At 34.0% G+C, this 14,259-nt stretch overlaps 1 protein-coding gene across 3 annotated transcripts in view; it reads right to left on the reverse strand.

Moving 5' to 3' along the window:
• Positions 1 to 14,259, reverse strand: part of NUP58 (nucleoporin 58) — a 56,519-nt gene that overhangs the window by 11,440 nt on the left and 30,820 nt on the right. The window contains exons 13-15 of one of the 3 annotated variants that reach the window (XM_054577154.1): positions 10,879 to 10,977; positions 9,048 to 9,143; positions 5,761 to 7,842 (exon numbers count right to left, since the gene is read on the reverse strand). In XM_054577154.1, coding sequence (XP_054433129.1) covers positions 7,673 to 7,842; positions 9,048 to 9,143; positions 10,879 to 10,977 — 365 coding nt within the window. In that variant the 3' untranslated portion in view covers positions 5,761 to 7,672. Of the gene's footprint in view, positions 1 to 5,760; positions 7,843 to 9,047; positions 9,144 to 10,878; positions 10,978 to 11,627; positions 12,056 to 14,259 lie in introns of those variants that run through there. The other 2 variants (XM_054577155.1, XM_054577156.1) reach the window with 2 other exon arrangements.

A 14,259-nucleotide genomic window follows, 5' to 3' on the forward strand; every position in this document is an offset into this window, starting at 1 on the left:
AAAAGGCTTAAACAAGATGGAGTCAGAAACAGTGCACTTCACTCCATCACAAAAGCACTTGGTAAAGTGGTGTGTGGAATTGTTTCAGTTCTGCCACTAATTACAATCAGACCCTAGTCACCCAGCTGAATCTTTTAAAAACACCTTTAAACAGTCATAAAGTTTTATTTATTATTGATTTTTAGAGAGAGAGGAAGAGAGAAAGAGTTGGGGTGGAGGGAGAGAGACACCAATTTGTTGTTCCTTATTGATGCATTCATTGGTTGAGTATTTTATGTGTCCTGACGAGGGATCGAACCCACAACCTTGGCATATCAGGACAAAGTTCTAACCAACTGAGCTACCCAGACCAGGGCATGAAGTTTTAATGATATAGTAAATATAAAATGCTTTATAAACTGTAAAACATAAAATGTCTTCTCTTTTTCCCTCCTATGAGCTCCCACTCATTCCCAGAAGTCATTAAAAAAGACTAATACATTTTGACATTTAAATTAAATTTCTACACAACAAAAACAAAAAATCATAAACAGAGGTGTAAGATTAACTATTAGAAAAAAGATGGCCAATACTTACATGAAAATATTCAAACGCCCTAAGTAGAAAAATGTCGAAAAAACTGTATACCATTTTCACCTATCCTACTAAATGTATTTCTAATAGCAAAAAAATAGAAAGTATCTAAATATTCACCAAAAGGAACTAGTTAAACTAGAATGTGCAGCTATATATTATACAGCTATTAAAACCAATGGAGAAAAATAATATGAATCAAGATAAAGCTTAAGAAATTTCCTCTGGAGAGTGGGGGTAGTAGTTACGTTTAATTTTATCCCTTTATGTTGGTCAAACTTGGGATTATTTTTAATATGTGGTTCTTTAAATTCAAATTGCAAATGCTTCATAAAAACAAATCCAATTCATACTCATTGCTCAAAGCCATCTATTTTCTGCATTCTCAAGGATTTTCGTTGTATCTTTATCCTGTCACTCAATAAGATATCCTACCTTGTATCACTGGCTATCATTGGGTTGGCCAAAAAGCTCATTTAGCTTATTCCACATTATGGCCCAAGTAGTGCTTAGTTGTCTTTAACTTCATTTGAAACAATTTTGTTATTTTATATTGTTAGAGCTGTCATATCAGTGTGCATTTTTTAAAAACTTATCAAAATGGGTGAATTTTTGTGCAGCCATTTTAATATTGAAGATGAAAGAAGATACACAGAGTATCATGCTTTATAATTTTAAGAAAGGTAAATATGCAACTGAAACATACAGAAAAATTGTGCAATGTATGAATAGGGTGTTGTGAATGATGGAACATGTCAAAAGTGGTTTGCAAAGTTTCTTGGTACTACTGACATGATGGCCAAATAATTCTTTGCAGTGGGGCTGTCTTATGCATTGGAAGATGTTTAACAGCACCCCTGGCCTCTACCCACTAGAAGCCAATAGTGGAAAATAACTGACATACTCAAAATATCCAAATCAATAAAGTTCTTGGTGAAAATGAATAAATGTGTCTTTTAAGAACTGAATGGACTTTTTGGCCAACCCAGTAATTTGCAAACAAAGTTAAAAGCCTAGACTTCAGGAAGACTTCCTGGGTTTGAACTCTGGACCATCCACTTGGTAGTTTAGTGACCAGATAACCAATGCAGAGTTCAACACACTGGTAATCAGGATGCTCACAGAAATGATTGAGTATGGCCACAAAATAAAGGAAGATGTGAAGGCTATACAAAGTGAAATAAAGAAAAATATACAGGGAACGAACAGTGACGGGAAGGAAACTGGGACTCAAATCAACAATTTCGAACAGGACAAAGAAACATTCAACTGGAACAGAAAGAAGAAACAAGAATTCAAAAAAATGAGGAGAGGCTTAGGAACCTCTGGGACTTTAAACGTTCCAACATCTGAATCACAGGGGTGCCAGAAGAAGAGAAGAGCAAGAAATTGAAAACTTACTTGAAAAAATAATGAAGGAAAACTTCCCCAATCTGGTGAAGAAAATAGACTTCCAGAAGTCCAGGAAGCTCAGAGTCCCAAAGAAACTGGACCCAAGGAAGCACACACCAAGACACATCACAATTAAATACCAAAGATTAAAGATAAGGAAGGAATTTTAAAAGCAACAAGAGGAAAGGAGACAGTTACTAGCAGTTGATTTCTCAAAAGAAACCTTGCTGGCAAGAAGGGGCTGGAAAGACGTATTCAAAGTTATGAAAGGCAGGGACCTACATCCAAGATTACCCTATCTAGCAAAGCTATCATTTAGAATGGACAGGCTGGTAAAGTGCTTCCCAGACAAGGTCAAGTTAAAGGAGTTCATCAGCAAGCCCTTATTATATGAAATGTTAAAGGGACTTATCTAAGATCAAAACTATGAACAGTAAAATGACAACAAACACAACTACCAACTGAACCTAAAAAACACACACACACACACACACACACACAGAGCAAACAACTACAAGAACAGAATCACAGAATGGAGATCACATGGAGGATTATTAGCAGGGAGGGGTTGGGGGAGAATAGGGGAAAAGATAGAGGGAATAAGAAACATAAATGACATTTACAAAATAGAACGGGAGGTTCAGAACAGTATAGGAAATGGGAAAGCCAAAGAACTTACATGTAGGACCCATGGACATGAACTAAGGGCGTGGGGTGAATGCTGCAGGTAGGGGGAGTTCAGGGGAATAAAGGGGAGGAAAAAATGGGACAACTGTAATAGCATAATCAATGAAATATACTTTTAAAAAATCCCAACAAATGCTCAGAACCAAAAAATGAAAAATTTAACTTCTCTGTTTTTTAATTTGTAAAAAAGAAATTAGCATCAAAGCCCCTAAGGAATTAGTATGAAAGACCCTGGCCTCTCCTTAGTACTGTGACCTATACATTTATATCTTCCTATGCTCCCATGAGTGACTCACATGCAGCAAAAATTAATGTTCACCGAACTAAACTAGCTTGCTACCTGAACATTCAAAGAGGGTGAGGATGACAAAATAAGTTCTCTGCAAGTTAAATATACAGTTCACTTCCCAGTACTGCAACCTTGTGGGGGGTTTTTCCCTTAATTATCATTATTAACAGATTGAGTAGAACAGTACAGTAGATTAAGGAGGATAAGCAAAAACATTCTGGGCCATGACCAATTTTTCCAGTAATCCCTACTCTTTCTTCTATCTGCTGCTGTTTGGTAGCACCTTAAACTTCTTGCCTCCGTTTCCAGGGTTTACTCAGGCCAGTTGATGTTCACCTGCCTGCATAGCAAAACAATCTAGTCTAGTCTCATTTAGTTTCAGCAGAGGGTGTCTTTTGGGTTATGAGAGTCAGGCAAGCCATCCTAAAAGGGCTTTCTCATTGAACTTCTTATATTTCCTAAGATCCAAATAGCCAGAATTGCTCCCCTTACCCTTTCCCAAGCTGGGCAGACCGCAGACCATCCCCCATGCTGCGATGACCAGCTTTTCTCTATGAACCTCTTTCATAGGGAGCGCGGGAGGTCTGGCCCTTGCTTCTTCACTCCTTCCATCCTAGGTGTGATTACTCTCCCTTAAGTCCCATGGCCCTTTGTTACTTACCTTACCTTGCCTTGATCTACAGTCTACTATATACTTGTAATTTCCCCACTTATATAGTATAATCACATTACCTTCAGTGCCTTTAACAGGTCAGGCATGAAAATCAGCATGCTTATCTGCATCAAAGAAAAAACCTCAGCTCCATGACTTAACGGCCACATGACCTCAAATAAATTAACTCGTCTGCTTTAGAGGATAATACTGAGTTAAACAAGGTCAAGTTTATAAAGTTCTGACGGTGGTACCCAGAACAGACTACAGACTCTATAAATGGGAGATACACTGATAGGCAAAGACGACTTTGGGAATGAGATTTAAATTAGGCCCTTCAGCTTAGATTTTCCAGGACACTGGCCCAGTGTTAGTGAGCCCCAGGGTTGTGTCTCCTTAGTAACAACCTTGGGACGTGTGCTCCAAACAGTGCCAGACAGCCAGGCTTATGTGCAGTGAGAGACTGGGGCAAGGCATGGAGGGAGGGGATGTCCAGCAAAGCCATGTCCTGTGACATACCATTCAAGCCTAATATTTCACGCACAAATCCCACTACAGTACTTCCAAAGGCTGGATATTAACTTGGGCTTACTATATTATCAAAAAAGAACAGTTAATCTGCATTTGTAATAATGTAAATAAACTTGTACCAATCACATTCAGAAAGAGAACAAGATACTGTTAGGAAAAACCACCAAGAATCTAATAAGCACTGTACAATGTTGCTGAAATAAAAGACCTAACAAATGCATATACCATGCTGTACATACTAAGATGTCCTTTCTTCCCATATTATAATGTATTTTTATAAATCCAATCAACATCCCAATAGAATTTTAAGAAAAAACAAACTGACAAATTAGGTATTAAAGTTCATCTTAAAGAGTTAAGTGTCCTAAAGTAGCCATCTTCTCCAACTCCACACACACAACAATGAAATAGTAAGGGAGGCTGGCTTTCCCTATTAAGTACTAAAATAAGTACCTAATCAGGAAATTAAAGTAGTGGGATATTAGAGCAGGAATAGTAACTGCTGGCAAAGTGTCGGGGGTTTGTGCTACCCAAACATCCTCCCCATCTTTATTATCCCCTTTCCAGATGATAAAGCTGGGGTCTCGGACAGTTAAGGAACTAGCTCAAGATCTTATAGGGTCAAGACAGGGCTCTGAAACCAGCAGATTCCAGGAGTCCAACCTATCTCCCAAGAAAAAATATTAACATCCATTATCTACAGAGATCTATAAAACGTTTTTTAAAAACCTTCCTAAATAATCTGGTATAAAAATGGACATAGGATATTAACATGCAAGTGGAGAATACATATTAGAAAGTTCAACCTCACAAGTACTTAAGATTGATATTATTGACATTTAGAGATTTCTGGGAAATGGGTACGCACACAAACTGTAGAAGCGTGTATTTACATAGCATTTTTGGAAGGCAAGCTGACATTAAAACATACAATTTGTGTGCCTATTCAGCAATTCCTCTTCTAGAATCAATCCCAAAGAAACATAAGCACAAAGAACCATGTACAAGGATATTCACTGCAGCTTTTTCTATAATACTGAAATATTGAGAAGAACCTAACTGCCCACCAAGTGTTATCTGGAACAAATCATAGTACATACATGCTACAGAAGAGGACATAAAGAGTAAATCTGCAGGGACTGCCATGAAAAGATGTCAATGATGTATCATTAAAGGGGAATAAAAGCAAGTCACAGAATACATAGATTTTTTAACCCATTTGTTAAAAGAAGAAAAAGGATCTAAGAGAAAATGAGAAAATATGAGAGAAAAGAGAAATTGGAATAAACATTTGTATATACATGTTGGAAAAAAAAAACATGTTTTTAAAAAAGTTCTAAAACGATATACACCAAACCAGTAACAGTGAATACTTTGGGGAAGAAAGTGGGATTAGGGCCTAGCAGCTGAGGGGGACTTTTACTTTTTAATCAAACTTACTGTCTTGTGTTCAGTCTTTAGTTAAGTATTTTTTTATTTTTAAGCAAGATGTATAAACCAATGAAACACTAAAAACCAACCAAAGAGAATAAAGAGTAATAATTAGAAAATTACGTATTAAGAACAACTACTAACACCTATAAAAGATTCAAAGCAACTGACACAATTTTATTGTTTACTTAATAATAGGCTCTGGACAAAGCAAAGACAATGGAGACAATGACAACAAGTTTAAACTTCTATCACAAATTGATCTGTTACAAATTTCCAGTGGTTCAACATATTAAAATGTAAAATATATAAAGAAAAAAACAAATATAAATATTCAGGTTTTTGCAGTACAATGCGATGTCTTTAAAAAAAAAAGTTTGTTGTAATGGTGTATTTAACTCTGACAGTAATTCGAAACACAAAACCACAAGTTTTACTACCCTTCCCCAAAATGTGGTTCTGGGAATTGCAATATTAGAGAAGTGTGCAAAAATAAAAACAGCTTTAGAGCTCAGAAACAAAGCATTTTCTGTATGCATCAAGGCGCAAAAATTTCAATTCCAAAAAGCCAATCATTGCTGTATGTGGATACATAAAACAGATTTGACAACACTCTCATAATCAAACCCAACATACTGAAAGTATATGTGTGCATGCACGCATGTGTGTACATACACACATATTTATGCAATAAATATGTTAGAAAAAAAGGTGCCTCGGTGAAATGCTTCTGAAAATATTCACTTGATGCACATTATGTACAAACCTTCTATATAAAAAAACTAAACTATTTTCAACAAAATTCTATGTTCACATCCCATCTGAAAAACTGTACTTGAAAGATATATACGTCTACCTAATGGTTTCTGTCTGAAATCACGGCTAAGGCGGTTCTCTTTCCAAGGGCTCTCTTTTTCACCCACTCTACGTCACTAGTACTAATACAGACAAATGTTACACAGACGCAACCTGACACGCCTATGTGTTATTACTGGAACTCTTAAAACGGGATAGTTTATGTTGCTACAAATACTTTTTTTGTCTTAAAATATATTGTCTCTCTATTCCAAATTAAGCACTTAAGACATTAACAGGCTGATGAGCCACTCCATTTGGTGTCAGTATCAATAGCCCTATAAGAAAGAACTCTGTATTGGAATAGCTAGAAAAATTTCCACTAAAGTCATAGTGCATCCTTCACCTGCATAGAATCAATTTGGCTTAAAGCTCTTTGCCCCCAGGACACCAGTCTAGAGTTCAAATACTTTCTTGAAGGTTCATCTCAGATATGAAAAAACATCTCATATAGGCAATATGAGGACATGAAGGATAGAAAGCTTTGTTAAAACCTGGTCAACGAGTTTTACAGCATTCCTCACGTAGAGTAGCTGCTGAAGGTGAAGGTGAAAAACGAAAATGAAGACGACTAGGGGCAACACAGTTGAGTAGGTCAAATATTTACAACAGTAACCATTTCACTAAGTCTTCAAGCACATAACTGCAATAACCTGGTACCTCTAGCTCATCATTCTACAAGCACTGAGGATTTGAAGCTGCAAGGGTGAAAATGGGAATACCCTTAGAAAAGAGGAACAGTCTGAGGCAAAAGTTGTAGGTCTGTAAATATATATTTTATATGTACACACAATTGTGTGTATTTTTCTGTATATATTTATATACATATTCACAAGATGCCCTGCAGTGTAATTCAAAGACCTTTATCAAGAAACCAACTGATTCTAGTATAGGCCCTAGAGTTCATACCATCTGTATAAGAAATACATGTGCATATATTCAAATAATGTAAACTGTATCAACAAAAACATTGCTGTTAACACTAGGCTGAATAGTAGGTTTTACCAACTAGCAATGTAGTCAGAACATTTCTTACAATGAGAATCGAAATAAAGAAAACTATACAATTGGGGTTCAAATTCACAAGAAAAAAGATGTTTTGCATGGCAAATGAGAACAAAGTTCAAATTTCAGAGTAGGGAAAAATATCAAAACTTTAGAAATCTCCTGGGATGCAATTTAATTACTGCATCAATTTTAGAAAAATAGACTCAGAATAAACGATGCTGCAATGGATTCTCTCAACACATCAACCCATATGTTTATCTTTTTCCTCTTTTGTTTCCAGCTGGAGGTTTCTTCAACTGAAGGAGCTGTCCTCCTGTTCCAAAACCTGCAGAGGCAGGATTTGACACCCCAAATGTCAAACCAGCTGATGCCGTGATGCCAGGATTGCTGAAGTTAAACCCAGATGTACTTGAGCTGCCAAAGCCTTATGTTTAAGGAAAAGAATATTCATATCAGAAGTTAAGCCGCCAAAACAAATATAAAAAACAGGGATGAGAGGTCAATTTCTAGCTACAAGAACATGTAATCTATAAAAATAGTTAGGTATCTTATGGCCCTAAATTTCTCACATGCAATTTAAAATTATAGGAAAATAATTTAGCAAACAACTAAGTGGCACCATTAGAGACAGAAGTTTTGTGATCTAGGCCAAAACAGAAACTTGGTCACAAATAACTGAACTCTCCCAAAGACTTCAGCTGCCAGGCACTTGGCTGGGAATTCAGCACGCCAAGGTGCCTTCCTCCTCAGCCCCTCCAGAAACATTTTATCAACATGTCGAAGAGACTTTCACGACTTTGCAATTCTAAGTTCTCCAAGGAAACCACAACCCACAATTCTAAAGACAAGGAATACACTGAATTAGTACCTATTGTTTGGATTTTGTAAGAGCTCTTGTGTAATTAAGATTAAGAACTGTAACTGTCTAGTTAATATTAACATTTTATATTATAATTCTGATACCACTGAATTCTACTACCTTGCTCTATTGGAACTGTTGATTTTAAACACTATTTAATATTAAAACAGAATTTCCTTCAAATTTCCTCAATTAACACAATTTAATCGTTACGTCATTATTTTAGACATACTTTTTATCCCTAAGCATTACACATTAAAACAGGTCATTATTTACAACTATAGAGAAAATGCAAAAGTAAATGGAATTTGGAATTTTCTGCTGTAAGAGTCAAAAGATTATATCTGTTTCAAAAACTAACAAAGAAGTCAATTGTAAGATGGGACATGGTAACTAAAGAATATCTCTTTGGAAGAGAAATCATTCTCCTGAATGAATAATGACAAAAAGTGGGTTAAAACTTAAACACCATGGGTTCATTGTTATATTAATGAAGAAAATTATTTAATGAAGAAACTAGTTTTGGGTCAAAGGAATCTCTGCTTAGTTAAGAGAGGATATAAGTATTTGTTTTATCAAACTAATAAGTATTGTTAGAAATATTTTATAAACTTGATGTTTTGCTTAGGAGATAGGGCTATATGCTTCATCCAGGGGTTAGAAACTAAATCAGGATCTTCTGTGGATATGGAAATAACAATACTTATACTTTTAAATTAAATACTTTGCACCTTCAAGTTTGTCTGAAATTCAGGCTGAAACACACAAACCTGCACTAAGACTTCCTGAGGGTTTATTTGCTGTTCCAAATCCAAATGTGGAGGCCCCTGTGGTGCTGCATCCAAAACCAGAGCTAGTTCCAAATCCTAGTGGAAGGGCAATAGAGAAATATACAATGGCATGTAAAACACAGGTTGAAGGAGACTGACAAATAAAACCCAAAATTATCAAAGGTCTAAAAAATAGTGCTGCAAAACATGGCCTTATGAAGGAAATCTGTTATTTATTCCTTTACATAACACTTCTCGAGATAAATTCTGAAATGAAACATTTATTTATATGTATTTAGACTAAAAGTTACTGATGAGTCACAAGTTTATGACCCATCAGTAACTTTTAAAGAACAAGGCCATAAAAAACCAAGATCATTTAGTATTTTCTCTTCTATATGAACTAGGAATTTTAGTGACCGTCCACGCATAATTTTAGTCAAACAGATATAAACATATCTACCTTGGGATATTTCATTTTGAAAAAAAGAAGGCTTAAATTCATAATAAACACAACATGCACAATAACTTAAATGCAGAAAATTCCTTAAATTTCTCCACATTTAAGGTGATTTTACTCTTTTTACCCAAACATTTTCACTTAAGAACCTTTATCACTGAAAAACTGCATAACTACATAATAGTCGATCTATTCAGTAATAAAGAGTGGACAAAAGTAGGTTTACGGTTGTTCCTATGGAAAATAATACAATCATTAATAAATAAAAATACAAGAATAGACTGTGTTTTGAGTACTAACAGTTATAAATCCACTTTTGCCCCACCCTGGTTGCCACAGCATCAGCCAACGTAACAATGAGAATTTGGGAGTATGAACATCATGTTTTTTTTCTTAATACACAATTTAAATTAAAAAAATTTTCCCCCAAATAAAGTTCAAGAGGAGATTTTGCTAAGTACTTGAAGACTTGTTTTCGCTCTCCTAAGTATTTAAAAATAAAATTCAAGTTCGTAAGTTACTTTACAACAGTTTTATCTAAAATATTGAGTTTGGTGGTCTTATTGCCTCCAAGAAATACAATGGCATATTGGATTACAGAGCAGAAGAATTATGCTGTCATAATTCTAATCATTCCTAATAGGGTCTACTATATTAAATAACCATAAAAAGCTTATAAACTTCCCCTCTAATGATGTATTTTAATGGAAATAACAAAACCTTATTCATTATGACAATGTGCTCCATAAAACACAACTTTTAATCATATACCTCAATTATGAATGCATTTGTATTTAGCATGTTTTTGCAGACTTACCTTACTAATTAGAGTTGACTTACGAAACTATTAAAATAAATTTAAATTGTTTATGTATACAAAAATGCATATAGGCAAAGATGCCAAAAGTACTTAGGAATAAACAGAGGTTGAGCTGTTCAACTTACAATAAAGTTATTTCCCCATTTAAAGTGCTCATTTTCAGAAAAAGAAGATAATGATTAGGAGAATGTATATCCAGAAGTGGTGTAGACTCCAAACTGATGTTAATAGTACTAATTTTTCTAAAGTTAGTTAAATGTATTAAAACTAAGTAATTTTCAAGTTCATATTTTAGCATACTGCTTTGAATATAAGAACATCCTTACCACTTAATTCTATACTTTTTAATATTTACTGTTCATAGATGAAATGATTTTTTTTTTTGGTTCTAAATCTAATACTATAAAGCACTGATTATGTTTGGAGAATTGATTTTGCCAGATGGAAACCTAACTTCCAAAATAGTAGATCCTCTTAGAAATTTTTCACAGCCTATTATCAATTCAAATGTATAATAGTCCAATGCAATTATTAGAAAAGTTAAAGTGTACCTCCAAGGTTTGAAGAACCTAAGCCACTTGATTGCAAGCCAGTGCCAATACCTGAGCCGAATGGCGTTCCAAAACTAACTCCCAGAGATGGCTGAGGCCCTGGTATAAAAAAAAAAAAAAAAAAAATGGGAGGGGGGAAAAAACAAATTTGCCTTACTCTTTCAAGATTAAAGTTTAAGAAATTGTTTATAAAATGAACAGTACTTACTTTAAACAAATTCTTTTGGCTAAAACTTAGCTTTCAGGATGTCGCCCCAGCCTAATTTATATCTCTCCCAACTGATTTACGCCCCCTCCCCAATTTTTTAACTTGCTCACACTAGACAATTCAAAGAGGCCCACTGAATTGAAAGATGAATGTTAGTTTAACCTGCTAAATAATTTGAAATCTTTAATGTATTGTAAATTATAGTTCTTTTAGTTTTACTTCCAGAATGGTTTTAGATCTCCCCACTTGTTTTCTGATAAAATTAGCTGGTGTAATCAGTTTTTACTTTTTTCTTTTTAAAACAAGCTCCTTACCATTAGAGTCAAGTCTCAATTGAGCAAAAGAGACTGACGCTAACATGGAAAAACTATCATGTTACTTCAAGTACCTAAAAAACTAGGCATGATTTCTTATATGAAATATAAATGATATATATACAATAAATAGATAAAAAACAAGACAATGTTTTATTTTATTAAATTTATTGTTCATTTTAAAGCAAATCAATTACACAGTAACATGACAATTCCAACTTGTTCACAGAAAGTGGTAACTGAGTTCTATTGTTAAGCTCTGCTACATTACACCACTTATCACCTGATTAAATAAGATAGATAATGAACATTTACAAAGGCACCGCTGTGTACCTTGACAGATTCAATACATTCAAGATTTCAATTCAGAAATTTCTTTCCAACATTTTGGAAAATGTACTCAGATGCAGAACAATTAGTCATCCTTTTCCCATTTGTTACTTGAAAGATTTTGGCTGAGTTTTTTTGGCAAGAATAGCATCAAACTTGCCTCTTATTTTAACTACATTTTTTTTCTTAACTAAGCAGACTACAAAAATCTTAAAAATCTCTCATTTGATAAATAATTTATGAAAACTATTCAATAAATTTCATAGTACAATCTTCAGTCTTGTCTTTCAAGCACAGTGATCAGTGCATCTTAAAGTTGAGGGATCTGCCAAAGTAATATACAGATTGAAATTTAAAATTGTCAAAGAATTCAAAGCCTTCAAGTTGTTCAATGAATGAGGTTTGTATATTCAAAAGGTAGTGTAAATTATAAAGCATTTAAAAAAAAACAAAAACCCAAACTGAAGAACTACATTTTGCTACACTGGGACAAAAACTGAACTTTTCAAATAGCTTCCACCTAGAAAATAAAGAATAAGAACTAATAGCAGCCACAACTCTTATACTACTATTAAAAATAAATTAAAAAAGGATTTAAATTTTTACATCCGATTTGAGATCAATTTGAGAATAAAATATCTGCCAAGCAGCTCTTTTGTAAAATGTTACTAGAGGAAAAAGAAACTAAGCATATTACTCTCTTATTTCTAACAAAAATAGTATGTAGAAAACACATGTCCAGTTTCTTTAACACTGAGAGACTTAAGTGTCACATGTTAACAGGAGGCACTGCTGGTGGAAGACCCTAAAGAATAACGCACACCACAGCCCCCGGCCCTCCAAGTCATAAGAGTTACTCACATAACATGCTTTTTGTTGAGTGTGGGTCTATTTTTAAGAGCAACTCTAATCATCAATATTCAGGATATAGGTAATAAAGAACTCTAACAATGACAAGGCTTTCCATTGCACAACAGGTACATGGTATTTGAGTTTTGTACCTTCACACAAATTCTGAAGGCAACATCATTTATAAAACTAGTAGATAAATGTATAACATTTTTAATAGTAAAGACTCATGATAAATATCTCCCATGCCAAAGTATTAGCATATATATTACACTCTGGCCACCATATAAATTAGTTCCACTATTAGAAAGCAGAATCTAAATCCTTCAGATAAAGTTACGTAAACAATTCATGAAGTCTGTTTCAAAATCTTAATAGTCATTCAATGAGAGGCTCTTAGTTCCATAAATAAAACCAAGTTAGTAGTAATATATCCCAATGATTGCCCAAAGTGAAATCTTCACGTAGAGTAACATTTTACAAAAGTTACCATATAATATATTAACACACAACAAAATCGTTTAATACTGTTAATTCATATTTTCCAGAATAAATTCTACCTTTTTAAAAGTAAATTGCATTCACAGGAAAAGGACTAAAGTGCTAAAATTTTTTATAGTTTTCTATGACCACTCAAAATATCTAATGGAATTAATCTGGTTATTCCTAAATCATATTTTAAAATATGTCTTAAAAAACAAAAAATGCCTTTACCCCACTTTTTAAAATTATACTTACTTATTTAATGGGGAATGTTCCTTTGGTTATTAAATACAACAAAATCAAAAAGCCACAAGAAACTAAAATGAAATACTTAACGCTTCCTATTTAACACTACACCTTTAATGTCCAAACCTACACTAAAAGCTGGAAAGTAGGAATTCTCAACAAAACTTCTCAGCTCTCCTTAAAAACAGCAGCTAAGTTACATGAGAAAAGTCTTATTATGTAAACATCAAGAACTTTTAAAAGTGTCAAAACACAACAGCAAAACTTAATCCTGGTACCTCAGCTTAAAACAATCTACCCTAAATTAAAATTACACTGAAAAAAGCCTAATGTATTTCTTAAGCTTTTTAAGAGGCTTCAGAAGCACTGATGGGTGGACAAGTGTACTCAAGTTCTATCAACATGTAACTTATCCATGTAGTAATGCTTATTTCATACATAAATAGCCTGTTGTTTTCATCAATTTTCCTTGGCCTTCAAAAGCTATACTCATAAATCACAGGCCTAAGTTCTATTATATATCTTAATTTAAAAAAAAAAAACAAAAAACACAGAAGAATGACCAAGAAGTCACTAAGTGCATACCTGCATCTCCAAGAAAGACCACATAGAAACCACTTTCAGAAGGTAGTAGCCTAAGAAACTATCTCCTTTTTTATATTAATGAAGTCAAGAATTCATATGCAAATAAAAGCAAAATGCCTCTGACAACTCAAATCTTGCACAGATCTGCAGTGATATATAAAAATAGCACACGAGCTTCACCTAGCTTCATCTAGATGGTCTTTAAAATCTATTACTGGTATTTAAAAAGATTTCATCAAAGCCACAGGACATAAGGAATAAGTCATTGCATGATGCAATCAACAGAGACATTTCTAAACAGGATGTAACTCATAAAATCAGTACATATCTAACAGACCTCAAAAATATTGCTAATAGTAGTGACAT

This window comes from Pteronotus mesoamericanus, unplaced genomic scaffold (assembly GCF_021234165.1).
Source record: "Pteronotus mesoamericanus isolate MK-2021 breed Mesoamerican mustached bat unplaced genomic scaffold, CSHL_Meso_final contig_41, whole genome shotgun sequence".
In the NCBI taxonomy this organism is placed as follows: Eukaryota; Metazoa; Chordata; class Mammalia; order Chiroptera; family Mormoopidae; genus Pteronotus; species Pteronotus mesoamericanus.